The 25155-nt window shown below is 42.2% G+C and overlaps 1 protein-coding gene across 6 annotated transcripts in view; it reads left to right on the top strand.

The window, feature by feature from the left end:
- epb41l2 (erythrocyte membrane protein band 4.1 like 2) overlaps positions 1 to 25155 on the top strand; it is a 51699-nt gene that overhangs the window by 22608 nt on the left and 3936 nt on the right. The window contains exons 5-23 of one of the 6 annotated variants that reach the window (XM_042389983.1): positions 1875 to 1979; positions 2143 to 2185; positions 5526 to 5601; positions 6684 to 6780; positions 6881 to 7005; positions 7119 to 7206; positions 8694 to 8846; positions 8954 to 9051; positions 9575 to 9747; positions 10884 to 10969; positions 14853 to 14903; positions 15050 to 15082; positions 17851 to 18021; positions 19858 to 19944; positions 20388 to 21053; positions 22335 to 22463; positions 22795 to 22893; positions 23167 to 23247; positions 24813 to 24927. In XM_042389983.1, coding sequence (XP_042245917.1) covers positions 1875 to 1979; positions 2143 to 2185; positions 5526 to 5601; positions 6684 to 6780; positions 6881 to 7005; positions 7119 to 7206; positions 8694 to 8846; positions 8954 to 9051; positions 9575 to 9747; positions 10884 to 10969; positions 14853 to 14903; positions 15050 to 15082; positions 17851 to 18021; positions 19858 to 19944; positions 20388 to 21053; positions 22335 to 22463; positions 22795 to 22893; positions 23167 to 23247; positions 24813 to 24917 — 2466 coding nt within the window. In that variant the 3' untranslated portion in view covers positions 24918 to 24927. Of the gene's footprint in view, positions 1 to 1874; positions 1980 to 2142; positions 2186 to 5525; positions 5602 to 6683; positions 6781 to 6880; positions 7006 to 7118; positions 7207 to 8693; positions 8847 to 8953; positions 9052 to 9574; positions 9748 to 10883; positions 10970 to 14852; positions 14904 to 15049; positions 15083 to 15887; positions 15948 to 17850; positions 18022 to 19857; positions 19945 to 20387; positions 21054 to 22334; positions 22464 to 22794; positions 22894 to 23166; positions 23248 to 24812; positions 24928 to 25155 lie in introns of all 6 variants that reach the window. The other 5 variants (XM_042389984.1, XM_042389988.1, XM_042389990.1 and 2 more) reach the window with 5 other exon arrangements.

Below are 25155 nucleotides of genomic sequence, written 5' to 3'. Positions count from 1 at the left end.
ACCACTGTGTGCCTGGATCAAGAGCTCCTCAACAGAATAGCGAGCATTTTTTTTTTTTTTTTTTTTTTTTTTTTTTCAGGCCTAGTTTTTCTAGAGATTTGAACTGGCAACTTCACCGCCACAAACCCATTTCCCTAATCTAAAGTGTGCCAACGCCCCACAGCGTGCCTGTGCGTGTCTACCGTCGTTTGAACAGTAGCAGCTTTGTCTCGCAACAGATAACGCTGATCCTGCAGCTAACTGCTATTGTCCTGAAGTGCGCACACACACACACACACACACACACACACACACACACACACACGCATCCATCCATCCATCCATCCCTCCCTCCACACACTGGCATAGTTAGGTCGGGAGAGGGAGAGATGCACAATGCATTCCAGAGATTAAATTTTTTGTTTTCCCCAACAGGCCTCCAACACACACAATACCACACACACACACACACACATACTAGTTTCTACTCGGTCTATTCTTCAATCATCCATCTTTCCTGTTTATTAAGTGATGGCACCAAATTTCTTCCAGTGTAATCACTCAATAAATATTTTATTAGTATTTGGTGCCTTGGATGCGATCCTCGGCCAGACGTTTTTCTGGCTCTTTTTAAAGGGGGTTTTCAAAGGAGAGTCTTAGTGTCACATGGTCTTAATGCCTTTCCTAAGAATTTCATTAGTATCGGTTTCACCAGGATTTGAGTGTCACACGGTTTAAGCGCAGTTTCATAGAATTTCATTTGGTCTTAGTCAGACATGAGTCAAGTAGTATTTGCAAATATTGGGTAAAAGATTTGACACACAGAGCTGCGTTTACTGCCTCTTTGTACACAGAAAAACAAGATGCTGATACATGTTTTATCTATAGAGCTCTTGTATGAACATTATACGGTTTTATTTCTCTTCAGTGTCGAAGTTTGGTACTTTTGTGATGTACGGATCTGAGCCTCATTCAGCTTTAAAATCATTTATGTCCAAAAATTTATGGATGAAAGTTTTTCTTTTCTATCATTTAATCATCCAAAAAGTCTGGAACCGCCTGCAGACATTAGACAATTGTCCGTAGGTAATGCCTTGCTTGGAGGCACACTGGCACAGACACAAACACACACTGAAAGGTCACATTCTTTGGGCGTTCAGAAATGCAACTACACTCTGGAGCGAGTGTATGCGGCGCATGCGTTTTGACCAAGTATAGGAAAATACCGCAAATGTTTTCAGCTGTCTCAGGACAAGAAGAAAAATGCAGTCTTTCATCCTCTCTGCTTCCACTTTGACCACGCTCCCTGCCCCGTCTGCATGTCTGTCTGGGTAACGCCACGCTTGTTTGGTTGTGTGTTTGTGTGTCTGCAAGCCACTGTCAGACCGAGACGGCGCTGACTAACTGAAAAGAAATGAATATTATTTCATTATTTCATTCTTTCATCTTTCCCCCCCTTATTTTCCAGCCCTCTCACGTCTGACCTTCTGCCTGTCTAAAGGCCACCGTTGTATGTGTGTGTGTCTGTGCACGGTCTCGCGCACGCGTCCATGGATGTGTGCTAAATGTCATTGTCATAGTTCAGTGTGGAGGATTTTATGGCCAAGGCTCCCATTGGGCTTATGGAGGAATGCGTCGCCCAGAGACAGATGGAAACAGAAAGAAAGCAAGAGAATTATCGTGAAACAGAGATGCATTGATAAAGAGGATCAGACAGGAAGTGATGCACACCTATAAGTGTCTCACTATACCTCGCAAAACTAGGCATCTTTAAAATGATGTTTTTGTATTTTGGACACATTGCATTGTCACTTTTGATATTGTTCTTCCAGTAAAATGTAAATGTTAAAGTTTGTGAGTGAATCTCGTCTTTTTCTTACTGTCTCTCTCAACAGAAACGTGCAAAGGGCCAGTACTTATTCTTTAAGGTGTGTGAGCATCTTAATCTGATGGAAAAAGACTACTTCGGTCTGACATACGTGGACAACCATGAACAGAAGGTATGTACAATATCCACATATACACAGGATGTACTGCATACCAAACAAGTCACTAATGTACACATACAGAAACTGTATGTGCGCGTCTGTATTGTGTCTCGCACTGTTTGGTGACAGAGGTTAACTGTCTTCTTGCTCTGTGACTCTCTACCTCTCGCTCCAGTGTTGGTTGGATCCCACTAAGGAAATCAAAAGACAGATACGCAGTAAGTTTTTTTTCAGATCATACTCTTGCTTTTTCTGGAATCTGACTTGAAAGATTTGCACAAGTCCATCCATCTTTCTCCTTTACTCTGCCTCCACAGCTGAATACAAGGTGTTTCACATAACACAGGGGCAAAAGGCAATGAATAAAATATAGACATTGAGATTAAATGAAAACAGACCGCATCACAATTAAGTCAAACAAAGCCAGAGACATCTGAAACCGAGCAACAGCAGTGTTTCCAGAGCTGACAGAGAGGAGGAGGTGTGATCAATCTCCTTCATTATTTATCAATCTCTTTATTAACTATTGTTAATCTATAAAGGGCGTGCAGATTACTTAAATTACTGTTTCTCCATCTGTTTGTCATTTAATTTGTTCAGGATTCAATTAGAATACTGAAGAAAAGCCTCTCTTCTCTTCTCTTGCTGTTCATTTCCCGCCTCTTTTTTTTTTTTTTTTTATGAAGTTTGAACTGACTTTAAAAGGCAGCCTTAAAGTTGCAATTTTAAGAGCAAGGCTTAGTAAAAACATATCATTTTGGCTCGTGAAGTGTTATTTTAGAATTAGTGTGTGTAAGGTCGTTAACGTCTGGGCGTGTGCAGAATGCGTGCGGTTCCGTGGGGATGCGCAGCGAGTACGCCATGCCTGTGTTTTTGTGGCTGTGTCGCCGTGTGCGTCCGTGGTTCACGGGTGAGTAGCGTGCATCTGGCTGTAGGTGTTCATTTGTGTGCATTCTTGTGTGTGTGTGTGTGTGAATGTTTATAGTGACAGAGATGGACTTTACCACCATGTGGGCCTCTGTGTGTGTTTTATGCGTACAGACATAGTACCACACAAATGACAGGTTTTACACCATCTAAACTACCATCAGTCTACACACGGCTGTCACGACTCTACGTCACTACATGCCGGGCTGGGAGCTAAACATGAAAGGTTTTTATGGGACCATGAATTATTTTGGAAAGAGCCGCTACTTTCGCTGTGTTGCTAGAGAGGCCTGTAACATAAAGTAGACATCTAAAATAGAGTTGTTGTAAAGGTGCACTGTAAAAAATGACTTTATCGACTCAATCTGAAAAGGTTACTACGACGAAAGCTGCGTGGGTGTGTCTGCTCCGTCTGTGGCGTCTCGGTTTGAGTATCGACACAAGAAGAAAAATCAGAAGAATAAGATGGAAAAGCTTGGAAAGAAAATTAACTTCAGGTAGCCGCGTTATCTGATATCAGAATTCGACTGAGAGCCAACGACAATGAAACTTCATCCCAAAATAACAGATCCGTCTGGAGTCAAATCCATAGCAAGACATATCATGAATAAAAATTCAGCCCCCGCAATGAAACTGTCAGTCCAAAGAAGACCAAAGTAAGCACCGCTAAAAGTAAAACTTTAATCCAAGCGAGCGAGCATCTTCTTAGATTTCACTTTAACGGATAACAAGAACACGATTTCGTCTCCCTCTCAAAGCCAGAATAAACGTCACTGGAGGCCAAACAGATAAGCCCAGTCTGGATTCAGTCCAGTCAGTAGAGCCTCTGCTGCGCCGGCGGCCTTTTGATGTTACACAGCGGTGCTCGTGTGTTTTCCCCGTAATCAAACTAACCTGTATAGTGTTTACTGTCGTGACAGCGCTGATACTGTTGATGCACTGTCATTGTACATTTGCAGCCAATTGAATCTCTGTGATGAAAACTAGCAGCAGCTGCCTGGGTTAAAGTAATAGGATCATAAGGGCCAGCATGTTTTATAATTTATGGCCAAACCCCAAGATTTTTATGTAAATCACTGCTTCACATAACCATATGTTTTCCAATATTATATAAGTCACCTATTCAGTTCAATTCAACTTTATTTATCCCTTTTAAGTGCAATTGCATGCAGCAGGTTGCCACTCAGATCAACAGATACATACACTGTTAATAGGAAAGATGAAAAAATGTTAATCACAAAGCTAAAAACAATCAAAGGCTATATACTAAAAATGATATACATGTGGAAAGGAAAGGCTACAAGCTTTAAAAGCTATATGTGGTAAAATACATTAATACATTTCTTTAAATACCTAAAAAGCAATTTAAAGACGGGGCGGAGAAAGAGCTGTGGATGACATAGGAAAGTTGGGGGAAGATGAAGAGAAAGTGATAATATGGAGGGAAGGAAAGAGAAATGAGGAATTCAGGAAGAGTGTAGTGAAACTGGGGAAGTGAGGGATGAGATGTGTGTGTGTGTGTGTGTGTGTGTGTGTGTGTGTGTGTGTGTGTGTACATTCTATGCATTGAGGGGAGGATTGATGGGCGGCACATGGTTGTGTAGAAATATGGAACGGTCACAAGAGACTCCTAAAGCACTTAGTGTTTCCAGGACATACAAAGACACATGTATACCCACTCATACACTTCTCACTCACACACACACACTCACCAAAGAAGTGACAAAAATGGGAATCAGTGTGAAAAAATAATAACAAATAACATGTAATATTTTTTTTTTCAGTTAGTTGCAGAGTGAGAGAGTGTTGTTGTTGTTGAGTTACTGTATGGGATTTCACTGCATCCGCCGTTCTCCCTGCGGCTCCGGGATGAAGCTGAGAGGGGTCTTTGTCGGCGTGCGCATGTATGTGAGGATTTATCGCTTTGTGTGTGTGTGTGTGTGTGTGTGTGTGTGTACGTGCATACGTGGATGTCTGTATGACCTTGGAGTAGGAAATGGTCTCCATGTGATGTCAGCTTTTCCCGGATGGAATTTTCCAGATGATGTGATCTCCATCTTATATTGAGTGTGTGTGTGAATGTATTTATGTGTGTGTGTGTGTGTGTGTGTGTGTTATTGGGTGGAGCCACAGCAAATACAGAAAGATAAAAAGGATGGCAGGCATGGCAAAATGGTCTCCTGTGGGAATGAGAAAAGGAAATTGAAGCCAAATTATGACTGATGTGACATTAGTGGCCAGCAATGATACACAGATGAGGTCAGTTGATATTGCTGGTGGTGACAGCGTCTTTTGTCTCCGACCATGATAAAGATTACAGTTCGGTATTCGGTGAAGCTAGAATGAGGTTATGCAATACCACATACGCTGTGTATTTGAGTGTGTGTATGCATGCGTGTGTGATGTATCAGGCTTAGTGCTGTCTAAAAGCTGTTCTGCATTAGTTGCTCTCGCTCACACCCACTTTTCTTGCTCTCTGTCTCTCAAAAACACACCCAGATGGAGGAAACGGGCAGAGGGATGGATGGAATTGGACAAACGTATAGATAAATGGATAGAAATACAGGAGACCCTCATTAAACTGCTGATACGTGTTTGATTTTGTCGTATTGTAAATCTCTTTTTCCGCAGGTAACAACTGGCAGTTTGCATTCAACGTCAAGTTCTACCCTCCTGACCCCTCACTGCTCACTGAAGACATAACTAGGTACACACAAACACACACACATCAGGTTAAAAATGTATCAATGTTTATTTAGAAGAACAATTTGCGTGTTGATTTGCATGTTTTCTGTCTAAATCACATGCTAGTAGCGCCCAGTAAATCCTAGAACACACAGCAAAAGTTACAAACGTTAATGCATTTGTATTTATACATATGCACATACACACACACATAATGGGCATGCTCTAAGCAAAGGCATTTAAGGTGAAGTGTATGTCTAATGGAGCGGACAACTTCTCTGTTGATTCTAGCTAAAGGCTAATCTAGGACACAGTCACTAACGAGCGTACACTCACTCAGACATGTATCAACAAACTGAGCTGCATCGACAGACTTCACTACTGCTGTTTCTACTCCAGAACTGTACGTGTACTTTCCCTTATTCGTCTTTTTGTTAAGTTTCAATAGACAGATTATATACAGCTTGTTTTCCAAAAGGTCGTACCTTCATATAAATCTGTAACTAACCATACTGAAATGATACATTACAATATTATTCTGGAGCCCATTGATGAGATGCCCCTGGAACTGGATGACTGGGGCTTAAGCCTCCGTGTCTAAGTGACTTTGAAAGACAATTTCTAGTAGCCAGGATGATACAGTGCATGTACCAGCACCCTGAGGCTACACTCTGAGGTGAATTCTCCATTCACACAGGAGGCCCCATTCAGATAATGAATTCATCCACAAAGGTTTACCGAAGAGGAAAGCTTACGCTGTGGATAATTCACTAACTGCTGGTGTTGTTATGTAACTCGGTATGTCATGTTGAGGATTAGATATAAGGTTATCCCAGCAAACAAACAGTGTACAGGCATACTAAGGAAATTCTACGACAAACAGCAGCGCCAACAAAGACATTTAATCCCCGCCAGCTGACCCCTGTGCTCGGGCCTCCCAGGGAGGCAAAAACGGCTTCATGGATCGCTTTATTATTATCATGAACAATGGAGCCGGTTCCAGTTTAAAAAAAAAAAGGCTTAGAGTGAGTTTTCTCTCTTGTTGTACGAAGACTGAAATAAAACACAGCCCTCCTTTTTTTCCTGTTCCTCTCTCTTCTGCAGGTACCTGTTGTGTCTGCAGCTCCGCGAAGATGTGGCGTCCGGTCGACTGCCTTGCTCGTTCGTCACTCACGCTCTGCTGGGGTCGTACACGTTGCAGGTACAGCGTGTGTAGATATGTACTGTTGTGTACGTGTGACACCTGCTCACGTGTCATGTGCACAGTGTATATTAATCGGTTGTCTCCTGCCGCTCTACAGGCAGAATTCGGTGACTATGAACCCGATCAGCCCCGGCCTCTGGACTACATCAGTCAGGTGACTTTTGCGCCCAATCAGAACAAAGAGATGGAGGAGAAGATTCTCGAGCTCCACAAGTCCCACAGGTCAGAGCGCGCGGGGTCATGTAGTCAAAAAGTAGTCTTAGTGCAACATTTATACTGTTGTTTATATTTATTGAGGGGTTTTTGAATTCATTTCGGCTTCCTTTTGTTTTTAGGGGGTTGACACCAGCGCAGGCCGACACCCAGTTTCTAGAAAACGCCAAGAAATTGTCCATGTATGGCGTTGACTTGCACCATGCTAAGGTATAAATGAATCCTCTCCTCTCCATTGTTGACATCTGGGGAATTAGCACGGTTCCTTTGATGTGGGAAGAGTGTGGCTGCATGTTGTGTCACTGTATCTGTGTGTGTGTGTGTGTGTGTGTCAGCTGTGCAAACACTCGGGGAGGGCGTTGCCATGGGAACAGCCAGTCTCTCTCACTGGGATAGCAGGTCATCAGCAGAACGCGTGCGTGTTTCCATGTGCGTCTGTTTGTGTCTTTGTGCAAAAACAGGCAGAAGAAATGCGGGGAAATATGCATGAGAGAGAGAGTCTTTAAATAGAAAGAGGACATAGTGAAGACAAAGAAATGAGAGACAGACTTTAGGTTAGAGTGAGATGAGGACAGATTCTTGAGAGAAAGAGGCGAGTCCCCTTTAAGGGCACGCTCCACTTGCTCGCAACAGAGTGAACCAGGAGGAAAAGATGAGAGCAATAGAGAGAGCATTTTCAAACACTGCAAATCTTTTTATGGCATACCAAAGTTGTGGGAATTCAAAGAGCAGATCTATTTCTGTGCTGCACCATTAATTTCTTGTGCAAGTTTCACAACCCCTAAGACCAACAAAGAAACCCTGTCAAATACTTTCTGTCACGTTTTAAGATCCCAGATTATCAGTTACCTTGCGAGGCAGCCGGATACGCGAGATCACACGAAAATCAATCCTCTCACGCTTCAAGTTAGGCGCTTATCGGTGTCCTGTGAGGAACTGCTGGCGGCTACGGGCGTGGTTTAGGTGCGACAACAGTGAGAAGCGACCGTTTGTTCGAAAACAACAACGGTGGGTCCTAAAGAGGTTGGCGTAAATGCTGCTATAACATCAGAACTGGAGAGTATTAATTTCAAAACTTAACACACACTTTTCCAGACCGAGTGACTCTGTGTTAGTGATATTTCAAGTAACCTCAGCGTCAAACACCACATGCTTCTCTGCTGCAGTCACCGAAGAGTCCTCCTTCACTCACTGTAAACCACAGAAAGGAAATGGAAATGTATTTTCCCGCTACATCCATTTCTGTCGGCGCGATCACAGCCAAAGTGCTAAAATGTATCTGTAGCAGCAGCACAGAGATCGATGACCAGTTAACAGCACGGCGAGGCCACGTGACGCGTGTCCCATTATCAACGTATTGCATCCTCCATTAGTCCAACAGATTTTTCCTGTGTTGATTCACTACTGTAATCAATACCCCCCCCCCCCCCCCCATTACCATTACCAGATGGCCTCGGACTTAAAAGCTTTGTTAGTGAGTTAGTCTGTCAGCTAACCACGTTACAGTTGTATTGAATGAGAGTGTTTGTTTGTGTGTGTGTGTGATAATTGAGTTTCTGTTGACTTTAAGCAGACTACTTTAGAGATCAACGGTGTACATTATTATCTTATTTAGACAAACAGGCGGCGTGTACAAATGTTTCTAAGAGGTTGATGAACTATTTCGTAATTAAATAGATTTTATCTGACTGTCGCAGGATTCTGAAGGTGTGGACATCATGCTAGGTGTGTGTGCCAACGGCCTCTTGGTCTACAAAGACAGACTCCGGATAAACCGTTTCGCTTGGCCCAAAATACTCAAGATTTCATACAAGAGGAACAACTTCTACATTAAGATCAGACCAGGAGAGGTACGTACCCAGGCATACACACACACACGCACATGCTAAATCTACACTTCTTTCTAACCTTTTTTTTTTTGGTGGTTAAAACGCGCTCGTGTGTTTCTCGCTCGTAGACGGAGCAGTTCGAGAGCTCCGTGGGATTCAAACTCCAGAATCATCGATCTGCCAAAAGGCTGTGGAAAGTCTGTGTGGAGAATCACAGTTTCTTCAGGTAGAAAACACACGCTTTGAAGCACACAACTGTATACGGACACAGATTTGAGATTCGGGAGTCGAGAGTATCAAAGCAGATTTCGTTCAGCGCGGTTTATCAGGCTCAACAGAGGGCGACGTCTCTTGCCAGAAAACAAGATGAGAGAATGTATCTTGTGGTTGTTTAACTAGACTGATGCCTGAGGCAACACGCACAATAATACACACACACACACACACACACACACACACACACACACACACACAAGGATGAAGCATGTCCCCAGCATTGCTGTGTTTGAAGTTGCCGCAAGTCTGTACTGTGCCTGTCTTTGTGCAAGAGAGAGAGAGAGGAATAAGCTTTAATATCCTGTCGAAGGAGGAGATGCCTGGAAATATTTTTTTGCCTGTGTTGCACATACTGTATACTGTAAATGTGACTGTTTCATTTTATCGCAAAGTGAACTACTGCGAATATGTTTTAGAATCCTCCATCTCCCTAATTTCTCTCCATCTCTCTCCCTCCCTCTTTCTCTCCGCAGGTTAAACGCACCAGAACCTCCAACCAAGGCCCGCTTCTTGACTCTGGGCTCCAAGTTCCGTTACAGCGGACGAACCCAGGCCCAGACCCGCCTGGCCAGCACCCTCATCGACCGACCCGCACCCAGCTTTGAACGCACCTCATCCAAACGCATCAGCCGCAGTCTAGATGGAGGTAACACACACACACACACACACACACAGGAGAAGGGATTGCACGGGGTTGTGTGTGTGTGTGTGTGTGTGTTTGGATGTAAAATGCTCAGTGTCTGACCAGATACAGGAAATAGCTGCAGCATATGTTTCCTGTCACACGGAGAAGGAGAAAGAATGAGATGAAAAACAAGAATGTTATGTGTATCTAATAGAGAGAAATAGAGTGCAGCTACAGTATATATAATTTATTCTTCTTACGTCACTCACACATGACATTTGTCACACATGATAAAATGGAAAACTAAAGCATTGATTACCATGCTTGGACAGCACAAAACGCAGAAATAATCTCCTAATCCTAATCTCCTTTAATAACATAACTTGGACTAATATCTTCTTAATGTCTACGTAACCTTGATGCTTTCTGATCTTTTCAGATGAGCCATTTTCAAAAGATACATCAAATACATATTTTATTGTCTCTGGAAAACAGCACACATCGTTTTTTTTTTTTTGTGGTTTTCCAGTTTTGCAGTTCACAGCTGTGTCAGGTATTCCCACTATGTTACATCGCCCCCTGCTGGACACATTATCCACTGCAATCCAACATCCCTGTAAAGCTGTTATCACATCAAATTCTGCCTTTTTTACTATACTTCTACTTCACTGTGTGTGTGTGTGTGTGTGTGTGTATTTTGATAATCATTTAATCATTTTTCAAGTAAAAACGCTCAACATTATCTGGTTCCAGCTTTGCATATGGAACAATTTGCTGTTTTTCTTTGTCATATCTCGACTCTTTGTCAGATAAAATAAGCTAATTGAAGACATCACCGTGGCCTCTAAGAAATTGTGACTTTTTTTCACCATATTTTAACATTTCAAATCGATAAATCAAGATTGATAATGAGTATAACTATTAGTCGCAGTCCTTGATTGATTTGACAGGTGTCTCCATGTGTAGAAAAACCAAATTACTGATCAATATAACTTGAATGGGTTGAAGTACTTACTGTGTATGTCAGTGGATGACTTAAGAAGTCTTAACTGTGTGTTCATTTGTTGACAGTTTAGGTTTTATTCATTTATTCTGTGTGTGTGTGTGTGTGTGTGTGTGTGTGTGTGTGTGTGTGTGTGTGTGTTTCTCTTCCTTAGCGCCAATGATCAGCATAACAGAGGCCGGCAGGGACACAGCTGAGAACGGACGTGAGCCCCACCTGGAGCTCCACTCTGACTCTAAGGTGTGTGTGTGTGTGCGCGCATCATTTGCGGATAGATGTTTATGTATGTGTGTATACAGGAAAAGAAGAAGGAGAGAGTTTTAAGATTAGTAGTAGAGAGCAAGTCTTTTTCTCTGTTTGTTGTCATAATGTTATTGTTGGAAGTCCATATTGTTCCACAGGAACTGTTAATGTCTTTAATGTCAAAGAGAGACAGACAGCATAAAAATGTCTCTAGCTGAGACATTGACTTTGGGTTGTCAACATGTCTGTTATATTCCAGGCTGTCACCATTTAGATGTAGATAAAATCCCTATCTTTTCATTTCTGTTTTCACAGGACTCTTTAGATACTAAACTTTTCCTCCAAAAGGTGGACCACAACAAGAAACCTTTGTCCCATTAATCTGTGTATACGTGCGTGAATGAGAGAGGGATACAGACCAACAAGAAAGTCTTGATCTAGTGCTTCCCCGATAGATGTGATCGTGCTAATTCCAGCGGTTTTCTTTGGATTTTTAGCATTAGCAGCCACAGCTAGTCTTTACTGTAGCCTGGCAGGTGTACGCAGTTTGACATTGACTCTTCCGGCGTGACTCTTCTGTCCTGTATAAAGGATCCGCGTCCACTCTCCTGGGAGCGTTCCCACTTCTAAATCAAAACAAGTCTGTGCCTAGTACTGAAGTATTTATGCATGCCTCCTGTTTCACCTCCCTGTCCTCACTCTCTCCTCCTTACCCTCGCTTACACCCCAGCACTGTGGAAGTGACACCCCGTTGACACCGTTTCTGCACACGACTGTACTCTCGCACTAAGCTCTACCCTGCTATGTTCACTTTTAACCTATTGTGCTGTGTTGTTGTGTTTTGCTGACTAATGTTGTGTCTCTTTCCCTCCCTCTTTTTTTCCTTCACACGCTCCCTTTTTTTTTTTTTTTTTGCTTTTCTCACTCCCCTCTTGCATGCTGTTATTTTGTCATCATTTCATAAAAAAAATGAAATGATTTTTTTTCAATGCACATCGCGTCGATTCTTGTTTTTGTAAACGTTTTTTACATGCTTGCTCCTACGCTGTGTGGTTCTCTCCTTTCTTTGTTTCTTCCCACTGCTGTTTTTTCCTTCTTTCCCTCCTTTTCCCTTCTTCCTCCTCTCCACCTGTTTTTTTTTCTTCTCCTCTTCAATCCTCCTCCATCAGTCAATCTTCATGTTCCCTCTCTCCTTTTCCTCATCATCCTCGCTCTCCTCCACCCCCCCTTCCCTCGACTCCATCTCCGAGTTCGACCACGGCCTGTCAGACATCTCTGAGGATGACGACCTCACCGACGAAACGGCCGCCTCACACACACCGTGGGCCCTTTCCTCAAACAGCTCCTCCCCTCTTTCAGATCAGCTCTTGGCTGATCTTGAACACCTCACCTCACAAAACCCTCCATCCTCTTCCCCAATTACAAGCTGCTCCCACACATATAGCTCAGAGCTTTCGGTAGCGGCGGAGGCTGAAACCAGAGCAAAGACTGGACTACCAAACTGGTTTGGCTGGTTCTCTTTGAAATTTGTGGTCAAATATGTTTCTCTCATCCTGTGTTTTCTCTCCATGTTTGGAAAGAATGGACACAGGTGTCAGCCCACAAAGCTATTTTGGGGATTTAAAGAGAAACTGAACATTTTTAACCCCACTGTGTTGAAGCTCATTTCCAAATCAGCAGGAAAATCAAAGCCTTTTACTGTCAAAGCCCCGAGATTTATTCTTTCCAACATGGCAAGATTACGTCAAATTGTTAACAGTTTGGCGTTAAAATTGACTAATTTCTTTGCGTTTTTTACCTGCTATCTGCCTACTAAATTCACTAGCTTGGCTCCAACACGACATCATTCGCCCTCAGTATCTTCTCCTACCTATCTTCCGGTTGTCTCCTCCTTTTCCTCCCTCTCCCCTTTCTCCTCTCCACCCTTTTCCGTCCCAACTCTCTCCTCCTGCTCTCGAGCTAACCTAACCGCATCTGTACACCGCTACCTCCTCAATCCTTCTCCTCTGTTCCTCCCGTGCCTGTTAGTCATCTTCCTATTCGTTGTGATGCTGACAGCAAGCCAGTCTTTGGTCTTAGCTCTGATTTTAGCCACACCCCTCGGCCTGACCCTGTATTACCTAGAGAACACGGTCTCCAGTCAGCGAAAGGCAGTTTTGCCGATGTTTGTCACCGAAAGCCTGAGCGAGGATCAGTCCGGCTCTGCTATTAACAAGCAAGCTTCCCCTCTCACGCCGACATACACACCTCCACGCATCAGGTACCACTCGAACGCTACCTGGACGCAAGAGATGTGCGATCCCGCTGCGTAAACACAAACAGATTCATGTAACCGGGATCCCCACCCTGCCCAACCCTCTTCCACTCCTTTCTTCTTTTGAACTATATGTATCCTGTATGTCTGTAAGTGTCACCTCCCTCTGTTCACCCCCCCCCCGACAACACCACCACCTCCTTTACCCGGTATTTTCTTTCCTCTTACCATCCCTTCACCCTGCCAAACCCCACTGTATTGTTTATAATAAATAAAAGAGAGTAGAATAAGTAAGATTAAACAAAGTTGAGGAGAAAAGGATGAACAATATTGAAATAAAGATGATATTATTTTATTGGTTAAAGTATAATTTTAAAATATACAGAAAGGAAAGATATAGTAACAGATTTAAATGCTCTATTAGAGACTATATGGAAAGATGAACAGGATTTAACATACAAAGGCAAGACATGGCATGTTTTGAGAGTCGGTTCAACCAGTTAGTATGTTTAAATTGTAAAAGTTGACAGTTTTCATGCTTATAAAGGCATCCCTTCGTGCATTTACTCTGCGTAAAACGCTCAACATGAAGATTCATGTCAAATAATCATTGTCAAATGAAGTAACATAATTAATCGGTACAATTCAAAATAAATAAGCTGTGGATGTCAATACCAAGCAATAAGTTATTTTTGTAAATGCAGTTTTGCCTTCGTAGTGCAGACAAAGCAGCACGACGCTGAAAGATTAGTTGTAGAGTAGATGTTAGGACTGTACATACAGGATAGATGAACCCCTCCACCTGATAGCACTTGAAGCTTAATGGATGTGTATTTATTATCGCTAATGAATGTTAAGAATAAACAGTGTTACACTTCCCCTCCCTCCGATCCCTGATGTTCCTTGATGGACTCTGCTCTGCAGCCCCCCCCCCCCCCCCCGACTGTTGTTCGCTTTCAGCTAGGTTTTTTAGATAAAAATACGATGCGGTTTTTGTGGTGGCTATTTGGTGTTCTCATGGGCGAATTAAGCTGATTTTGTAGGCAAAAGTTGAGCCTGAGCTAGTTTTCTAAACCCAGCGTATCGAACTAGAAGCCTACTTAAGAAAAAGCTGTAGACAAACCAAAAACATCCTAGTGCCCAGAACTTCCTGTTTGACTAAAAAGTAGCGTTCATAGTTCTCAGAATGTAAACACAGCATTTTACTTTTCTTATCCATGTTGTAGATAAAGTGAATCGGATGTGGACTTTTCAGCAGTAGTGTAGTTCAACTGTTGGCCTCTTTTCCAGAAAAGGATCATGTACATATAAAGTTGCATTCATATAAAAGAAATATGCTTTGACACAGATGGTGTAATACCTTATTTAAAAGTTGTACCGCAGCAGTCAGTAGCGCCTGCTGTCTCCCTTCTTCGACCCTCTCAGACTCCCGTCACGTCTCACTCGTCCTGCGGGTTTGGTGCAGAGGTCACATGACCAGCAGTGCTCCTTGACATCAAGGTTGCTGGGGAAGAAAATAGCTTTTCCCATCATCCATTTCATATTTTTTCTTTCTTCGTCGCCCCTCCCCTCACCCCCCCTTCTCATTTTGTCATGACTACCATCGCCATGACTACAACACTGAAGGTTAAGGAGGTGGACTTAAGCCCTGGCGATGCGGAAACCACGCCCTCCCAGGTCTGTAGGGCCCAGCATGCTTTGCAAATTCTTGCGAGAGTAATACAGGAATAGAAAAAATATTGATTAGATTGTAGTGAGGTGGAGCAGACATGAAGTAAACCTAACCTGTCCTTACTTTCTCCCTGACTTTACCCCAACAACAGTCACTTGGAGCCAGTGATGTTGCCCTCTCTCAGGTTCACACATCGTTAATTATTTGATTGTTTATTGGTCTGTCAATCATTTGCTTTGCCAGCGTTGGTTGGTTGGTTGGTTGGTTGGTTGGTTTGGTTCACTCTTTTGTGGTGAAGTTGCCCTGATATGATGAAACGGAGTCAGTTTTAGCTAATAAAGACCCAATCTGGAATCTGGAAAACTAAATGTTTAAATAATCATCTATTTAGTTACAAATACAGCTCAAATTCTACCCTTTGTTTTACATTTGATTTGCAGATTGGGCTTGAATAGAAAAACTGATCCTAAATGGGCTCTTTCACCCAAAACCTTCACTTTCGGTTGCTCTGCTGTGGCTGATGGTTTCACAGTTTGGTTTCTGGTTCACATCTGTGACATCTGGGTTTTGCTGAAAGCACTTTGGGGTTTGTTGGTTTGTGTTACTGCCTGTTGGTGTTGTGATGTTTTGAATGCTTTGAATTTTGTATGTTAACAAGGGTTCGAGTGGGAGCACCATTATATTAAAAAAAAACTGTTTTTAATGTGTGCTTGTACCCATCCTCCAGCCTTCACCACAGTTTGAGACATTTTGGCCGTGTCACCACATACCTGCCACTGAGTTTTTTTTTTGTTTTTTTTAATAATTTCCAGTTTTTATTTATATTCCATTTATTTTATTTATATTTCTCATTTATTTCCATTGGATTGTTATTATTTTGCAGATTTATTTTATTTATTTGAACACGTTACATTCATTTTATGATTATTGTTCACTTTCTTTTAAGTAATTTTCACCATTTCATTTTGTGCCGTATGTCTGCCTTCCAGAGTCCATTGAGAGTGCATGGGGACAATATTTATGTGAGGCACAGTAATTTAATGTTGGAGGTTCGTACTGGCGTCGTCTGATGGCCGAAAATAAGAACTACATGTTTCTGTGTACTCTGACGCCATCAGAACTACAACTTCCTCTGTACTTTTACTGTACAAGACTGCTGCCCTCTCGCACTCTCAGGCTCTGTGTGCATGCTTACGTGTGTCTATGTGCGTAAACCAAGACTACACTCGATGCCAGCTCTTTTCAATTTTCATCTCTGTGATTCAAGTGTTATTGAAAAATGTTTTGTTATGACAAAAGTTGTAACGCTAATTGTCCTAATTCACATAGCAGCTATTTTGAACTAACGCGCTGGGAAACTTGACTATCATGTATTATATTATAAAACAAATGTTTCTTAAAGCTGCACTTTTTACACTTTAGCCATTAATGTCATATCTGATTTTTATCTTATGTGGAATTCTGCCCTCTAGTGGCCAAAAACTGATCTATGCAGCCCTGAACACATTAACGATGAGGTTGGCTGCACTAAACAGGAACAACGCCCACAGCAGCTGCTTTAATTTTCATATCAGGACAGTTAATCCGCATGTTTTCAATGCAGTCTGGACAATGTTAAATATTTATATGATGTGTATCTTCGTACACAACAGTACAGTACAGTAGGGACTCGCTCTTCCAGGCAGTTTCCCAGGCAAGACTGTTCACAATGGCTACTCTGTGAATAGGGTCAGCGGTGTGTGTGAACGTCCCCCGTCGACAAGACTTTTATGCATGCACTGTGCATGTTGAATGCTGTTTGTTATATCTTATGTCTTCAATATTTGATTGGTTAAAGAGTTTGATTATTGCCAGGCAGCTGCGTCTAACCTGACTAATCCTGCCTCCCTAACCTACACGAGGAGCTTCCTCCCCGTTTTTCCGGTGATCGGCTGCCAGCGTCGAGTGATGTGTGGTTTGATAACGTACTAAAACAACAACAATATATCTTTTTATGCAACATGGGACTGATAGTGATGATTTACCAGCTAGAATCTGAACCAGTGCAGAAGTCTACAGAGCGTGTAGTATTTTCAGCTGAGGGCGTAGAAGACTGAAAGCAGGGATATGCTTAAGGGCATACAGAAAAATTATGGAAGAAGAAAGGAAAATGATCTTCCTCCTCAATACATAGCAAATGAGCAGAAGATAAGACTGAGGTGAAATGAAAAGACACTTTAGCTTAGAAAGTGGCATAAAGAAAATAAAAATGACATTCAGGTCAAATGAAAAAGTTACAAAAGCTGATACAGACTAAAAAAAATGAGCAAACAGTTACATTGAAATGTAGTGAAGGACAGAGAAATAGAGCAACTCACAATGATCACCATTATCAGCTCCATGTTCTGCAGTCTGCCCTGCTGTTCCTGGTCCAATGAAAGAAAAAAAAAACTCCTCAACAAGATGGAGAGGCCCTGCTTCACTGCAGCCTGTTTATATACTGTACATACACAAACACACACACGCACACACACACACATGAACAAAATACAGGTGAGAGTACTTTCACCTCCAGCCAAATTTAAAAACAAGGCTCCAGTGAGGCATGGCGTCCATCTTTACAATCCTCCTGATTGACAGACTAATGTTCCTGTGACCTGTTGAACCGAATTTTTCCCCTTCCCTCCCCCCCATCCCTCTCCGCTGTTATCCCTCTCTCTCCATCCCTTCCTCTTTTCCTCTTCCCATTATGCTTCCTTTCCATCTCTCCTCCCCCACACTCTCCCCCCTCATCTGTCCCTCATTCCTACACTTCTTGCCCTTGCTACCTATCTATCCTATCCCCAACCATTATCCTCCCTCATTCATCCATAATCATCTTATTTACCCTCTGCCCCTCCCCTCATCTCCCTCACCTTCCCCCTTCCCTTTCTTCCTCTTCCCTCCACCCACCCCCCTCCCTCCCCCCATTAGGACCATGATAAGACCCAAGAAGAGGTTCTGAAACACCAAGCTAGCATTAGCGAGCTAAAACGCTCCTTTATGGAGGCGCCACCTCCCTCTCCTCCTCAGCCCAACCAGTGGGAGAAACGTCTCACCTCCTCTCCCGCTACAACGATACGTGTTCAACAGCAACAGCAAGTGGTACGTCTGTCTGGATGTTTCTGTCTCGGCAACTGACTTGCAGGGCATTTTGCCTACAAAACATGGTGCAGGTGAAATGCCCTTATGCAAAGGATTGTGGTGCTTCAAAACTGTGTTTTCATGATTTACTGCAAAGAAACGTCAATCTTTAAAACTTCTCTCCATTGTCTCCTTATGATCCTAACATAAGGAGACTGTTATCATTTGATGCTTTACCTTGATTTGATTTTCATTACTTGTCATTTAACGCCTGCACGTTATTTGATGGATTTAATACAATTTTCTTTATCTGTAGGAAATGTTCCGAAAAACAAAACTGAACTGTCACTGGTGCTCTGCTCCATCTGTTCCTCCTTTTTCAGCTGGACTCACATTTTAGTACCTACGGCATATTGGTTTTATTCTCTTCTGTCTCTGCTGTTCTGTGTTTCTCTGGGGTTTTTCTTTTTGCTCCGGGGTCTTAAACAAATTTGTTTGGTTCTGTTCTGGCTCATTACATAATCATTGCAAGAGGTGCAGGTGCAAAGCATGTCTGTGCTTTATATTATTTGTGCTTTATTTCCTCTGAGTGTGTGAGATAGTGAGGTTTCATGTCTGATGTGTTAATCTATTCAGAATGATTTCTTGTCTTTCTTTCTGCTCTTAAATGTTTCTTTCTCTACTTCTTTGCTGCGTGTGTGTGTGTGTGTTGCTGTAGAGCCTTGAAGAGGAGATAGCTTCCGTTCTTTACAGTAGACACTCAGCTGCTGCGGCTGCCTGCAGTATTCCTGAACCAACACTAGATGCTGTTATAACCACATGTTCATCCACTACTTCTGCTGTCTGCAGTACCGCTGCACCTCAAGGGCTTCTTATTTCCCCAACTACTACTGAGGTGCTGTTGTTACTACTGAACATTTAGGAGTCAGTTTCCTTTCATTCCAATCCATACATTAAACTCAAAATTTGTTGGTCACCTTGAAAGTAAACTGACATCCTGTAATGCTTCAGTTAATTAAGGATGCTTGCCAAATGTGTTAACACAGTATAAGAGATGCAAGCTGTCAGTAATGCCTGCTGTGGATGCTGGATGAATGGTGATGATCCTTATTTTGTATGGGAAACTATTCTTAATGAGTCGTGGATGCACAAATGGCATGATGAATCTAATCTAAAAACAACTAACAGCTGCAAACGGCATGGATGTCATCTCTTTGTTTTGTGATAGTAAATATGTATGTTGATTGAATGCAAATATAACAATCTGCTCCATTTTTTTTAGTATGGTCTTCACCAGCACCTGTAGGAAAAAAAAAAAAAGCAGCAGGTATTGAAGCAGCAGTTTGTGTCATTGTCTTAAATAATGAGGAAATTGCCATAATGAGTTGATTTTTTTTTTTTTTTTTTACATAGGCTAAAAAAGACTCAATTCATTATGGTATGGACATTTTTTTGTGATCATCAACATCTGAAAGACGCTGCTGACTTCAATATCATGTTTCTTTTGTCTTTTTTTCTGCAAGTTCTGTATTTATGAGATATTCTCTTCATCTCTTCATTTTCTATTCTCCTTTCTACTCCTTTATTCCATCTCTTTTAATCCTGCTGTATTTAATACTGTATGGAGATCAACTTGATTATACATGAAAAGCAGTCCACCAGGAACAGAAAGAGATATAGATGGAGAGAAAGGGAGAGAAAAGTCAAGTAACAAATCCCACCTCCCTTCTCTGTGCTGTGATAACGATGCATCACAAAAAAAAACAAAAACGCTGAGATGACATTTGATGCTAACAATGACGATGTTACTTCTGGTGTGTGATTGATGATTGTCATGGTAACTTCTCTGTCACGCAGGTGAGTGTGACCCAAACGGAAGCAGCTCCTGCTGCTGCTGCTGCTGCTGCTGCTAACACGAACACTGACACCAAAGAACCTGAAAAGGTGGTTCTAACTTCACTCTCGTTACTCCCTCCAGCCTTCCACTCATGACGCTTCTTATCCATCGTTTCCTTCATTCATTCCTCCATTTTCCACTTGCAGTTTGAAATGTCATGTTCTTACTTCAGCTGACTATTCATTTGTTTGTCTTTCTACTTGTTCTTCTCACTTTTTCTCATCTTTTTTGTCATTCGGTCCACAGTTTGAACATCTTCATCTTCTTTTTATTCCTGATTTTGTTTGGTTATTAATTTCTTTTCAGTTGAGATTTATGTTCAATGATCATATTTTGCTTTTGTTTTTGTCCCCCATGCGTTTGTTGTGTATGTGTGTGCACCTCATTGTATGTATGTGTGCGTGCGTGCGTGCGTGTGTGTGTGTGTGCGTGTGTCTGTGTGTCTGTGCACTACGTGTACATGCGTGCATGGGTATGTGCGTGTGTATAGACAACCGAAGTTGAAATCGAAGAAACCGTTGTCGTCCAAGAAGTTTCCAAAGCAACCAAAGCCAGACTTGTCACAGTCACTCCCAGCTCCCCTGCTGAGCCGTCTGCAGAGCAGGAAACGAGAGAGCAGACAGTGAAAGTCGAAGAGGAAGCAGTTGCGGAGGAGGAAGCGAAAGCGAGGAAACAGGAGAGCGTTTCCTCCGAGAGCGAGAGCGAGGACGAAGCGGAGTATCACCCGAATGTCTCCGTGTCCATCTCTCATACGCAAATACCGGAGGAGAAGGAAGAGGAAGAAGAGCAGGAGAAGAGAGAGGAGGATAAGACGGCGGAGCACGACATGCCTGACTGTCCTGACTCTTCCTCTGTTCCCGCCGAAGTCAGCCAGCCCGCAGAAGCAGCCAGTCGAGAGGGAGAGGAGTCCAGGACGGAGGAAGCAGAACCGGAGAAGACGAAGAAGAACGCAGAGGAGGAGAAGGAAGGCGAGACCGAGGAGAGCACAGACGATCCCATGCTGACACCCGAAGAATCTCCCAACGGACTCACCCTGCCCGAGGAGGGCGTGAGCGGGCTGGTCGCTCCTGCAGAGGAAGAGGAGGAGCCTAAAGTGAACGGAGAAGCCTCACTGGTTGAAGCAGAACCGCGGCCACAGGTTATTTGTTGCTCTGAGGTAAAGTCTTCACTGGGCCGACTGCGGAGCTTCCCTGGGGTCTGATCCCTCCTACCAACCGTAGAAACCCACTTTTTTTCCTTCCTGCTTACCACAGTGCCGGTTTTCCTTCCTGCTTGCGTGAATTTTTAAAGCCCCATGTACATCCTCACACTCCTGTCCTTGTCAGAAGTACAGTTAAAACTCCAGAAGAGTCCTTTAAAAAAATACAAAATACAATTCACCATCATTGTTTTGATGTGTTGATGTCAAGTTATCATCTGCTACATAATTAATTTCAGTCTTTATTCAGATTTTCATCATATTCATATAATTTCTCTGTTAAACATACTTCATACCATCATCAACATGCCTAATCGACTCCTGACCCACATAGTGTAGTGTTGTGTGGTGCTGTTACTGCTTCCTACTCGTTCACCGCATTGTATTTTAGTGTTGTGAAGTAAATGGGGCCTAAGTGGGGAAAATGCATGATGCTTTTATTTTTAGGCGAATATTTGCTCTTTGCTCTGCATGCCGTATTTCACCTACTGTAGGTGTGTGCATGTGTGTGTGTGTGTGTGTCTTTGTGTGTCCTCCATGTGTTTGGCAGTGATGCTTCTCTCTCTCTCTCTCTCTCTCTGTTAGTGTTTAATTGGCTTGTCACGGTCACCATGGTAACGGCATTGTGGAAATCATCATTGCCAACCACTTTGTAAATGCCATCCGCTCAATCTGAATGTCATCTTTGCATGTTGTTTACATTTCAATTGCCATTTTTCTTTTCGCCAGTCACGTCAGTATCGCTTTTGTGTTACCGGCTCATGTTTTATGCATGTCTGTGCCGCGCCGTACTCTGAGTCGCATGATGACACCAAAGATATTTCTGCAGTAGTGCTGCTGTCGTAGCTGTTGCTCTTTTCTTATTGCATTAAGTAGACATTGTCATCTTGTGTCGCTGCGCTGCATGAGTTTGGGAGCTCTTGTTTTCACGCATGAATTTTTGCTGCATTTACTTGCATATACTGTGTTTATACATCTACTTACTGCTGTGTGTATCGGTGTGTATGGAACAGCTGAATCACTTCCCCTTCAATACAATACTTTCTAATACATTTTTTTTTTGTAGTTTTCTTAATTAAACAAAAAACAATACTTTTATTGAACTGGAAGTGACATTTTTTTACCCAAAGCGAGTGCATAGATACCAACATATTTCTTTATGATTCCCTAACTGTCTCACATTCAATATATTAACCATCTTTCCTCCCCCCCTCACTTCTCTCTCTCCTCCCCTCCCAGCCACCTGTGGTAAAGACAGAAATGGTGACTATATCAGACACGTTTGCAGCCCAGAAAACTGAGATAGCCACAAAAGAAGTGCCCATCGTACATACGGAAACCAAGACCATCACATACGAAGCTGCACAGGTGCACATTTAAGGGCAGCTTTGCTGCAAAACACAGAGAGCTTGATTTATTTTATTTTTTTTCTGATGTGGATCAGTGTATTTCAGCTTTTCATTTTATATTTATCTTAAGGGGCTTATTAATGTTAAAGTTTTGTTTGAAAGCATGTTTCAAAAAAAGCTTCCTTCCTTGCAACAGTGCATGGCGCCAACATTCCTTCTCCCACAAAGGGTTTTTATTTTGTTTTTTTTTTAAGAATTAGATGAATTGAAGTTCAAGACGAAAGACCTTGTCTTAAACACCTAACAGGGATCTTTCTAACTCTTTCTCTCTCTACTTCCTCTGTTATCAGTTGGATGGGAATGGCGATGGTGAACCTGGAGTGTTGATGACTGCTCAGACAATCACCTCTGAATCTCTGTGTACTACTACAACCACACACATTACCAAGGTACAGACAGACGCTCATACACAAACACACATTTCTCGTGGACCGATGTCATTATGACATCACATGATTTGGCTCAGACAGTCACCCCCTCTAATCTTTTGTGGGATATTCCACCATACAGCTGCACAAACACAAAAGACATTTTCTCACATTGATGTCACGTTTATACTTCTATCACACATTTTACTCTGGTCTTTACTGTATATAACAGGTGGCAACCATACAGGCGAGTATTACAGGAATCAAGTAATTGCTGTTGTATATTTCTTCCAGACATTAAAGGGTGGCCTATCAGAGACGAGGATTGAGAAACGCATCGTCATTACAGGCGACTGTGACATCGACCACGACCAGGTCAGTTTTCAGACTCACAGCTGATTTCTCTGCTTTATCTGGAGTTTCAGCTGTGTGAGTCGCTCAATTCAGAACAAATGTAGGTGGTATGAAAGGCTTTCCCAGCATCATTTTGTTGATATATAATCATAAAAGCTTAAAAATTAAAGATGTAGAGACTACTTGCGCTTACATTTTTACATCGATATGGAAATGATGAAGCTTACCTCATTCAGGTAAACTTAGGGGTTGTTTAAACTTAGGGGAATAAACTGACTTCTGGTGACATGCTGATCATGTTGCTCGCAGTCTGAATGCACAGTTAATTTACTAATCACTTCTTAGAGATGCCCAGTCATCAGTCACACCCAGATCCCACCCACCCATTGGCTGTGATCTGCTACGTCTGTGTCTACACTTAACTCCTCCATACATCTAGAAAATAATAACTTTTTTTTGTTTTATTTCTTTACCACTCTGTGTCAGAATTCATTGTTTGTCTCAGTTACTTTGATTTACTGTCCTTGTCAGATTTGTCAAATGTTTGCTGCGTACACCAGCGTATTTGATTTAAAATGAGATTAAAGGGGTGACTTTCAGCTTTAATCTGAGGGTTTACATCTACATGATAATAATGATATATTTGTATCCCTTCTATACATAGTTCAGGACTATAAGTATATGGGGCTACATATTCCTCCCCTTAAATTGGGGAATGGACCATTAAACATAAAGTTTTCATTTCAAGTCATAATATAAAGTATTTGGTTGCAAATCCTTCACAGTCTTTGACCCACAGTCATCAGCAGACACTTGGTATTCCATGGTGATACTCTGCCGAGCCTGTTGTGCAGCCATCATGACTTCTGCACCGTTATAAAATTTGCAGACTTAAAATAAAATGAGCTAAGATTCTTACACTGTTCATCCAGTATGGATATGAACACCCTTAAAACAACAGAAAATGTCTCACTGTCCATTTACTTACAGATTGTAAAAATCGAATCACAAACACTGTCCTGTAATTGTAAATTTTATAAACATCATAAAGACATTTCAAGTGTATTTCTCATGTGAGACTCTGACTCTCCTTCTGTGATGTCAGAATGCATGTAGCACCCTCAAAATATCTCAAATATGATTAAATGTATAAGTAAAAGTCTATTTTGCTCAGGTCTGGATCTGCATGGATCCCTCCTCCACTGGTTTGTTTACGTTGCCTGTCTGTGCTAATTTGCTGGATTTACACAAGAACAAATGTAAGAAATGTGATGTGACTTACATTTGATGGCTTCCCTCGGTTCGACCAGAAGTAAAGAGAACAGATCTGGCTCCCGCCATCTGAAGCCATTTTACCTCGTCCAGTTTACATCCTCACTATTAAACATTCACTTAACCCCCGAGATGTAAAATGGTACACTGACCGTAAATCCAGCATTCTTGTCATTTTTTCTGTTATGCTTCTTGTTTTATTTTTCATTTAACTCCACCATTCTCCCCTCCTCTCCTTCCTCCACCTCCTCCACCTCCTCCACTGCCCGCTGTGCTCGGTGCTGCCACTGTGTGGTTGCCCCTTGGTACTGCAGGCACTGGCCCAGGCCATAAAGGAGGCCAAAGAGCAACATCCTGACATGTCTGTTACCAGAGTGGTGGTTCATAAAGAAACTGAACTGGCTGAGGAGGAGGATTGACAGAACTCAGGTAATAATAATAATAGTAACTCATTATTATTATTATTATCATTATTATTATTATTATTATTCATGGTGAAAGTAATATCTTTATTAACAGCTAGTGGTTTGTTGAGGATAAAAACTCAGAAAATCAGAGAAATTAAATGAAAGTTCCCACACGTGAAGTGGAACATCATCACAGAGGCATTTAGGGGAGCGTTTTGATGAAAGGGGATGTTAAGTTTAGGAAGGTAGG

Source organism: Thunnus maccoyii, chromosome 17 (genome assembly GCF_910596095.1).
Source record: "Thunnus maccoyii chromosome 17, fThuMac1.1, whole genome shotgun sequence".
Taxonomy (NCBI): Eukaryota; Metazoa; Chordata; class Actinopteri; order Scombriformes; family Scombridae; genus Thunnus; species Thunnus maccoyii.
The sequence above is the reverse complement of the archived record's forward strand: the minus strand, read 5'-3'. Positions and strand labels throughout refer to the sequence as shown.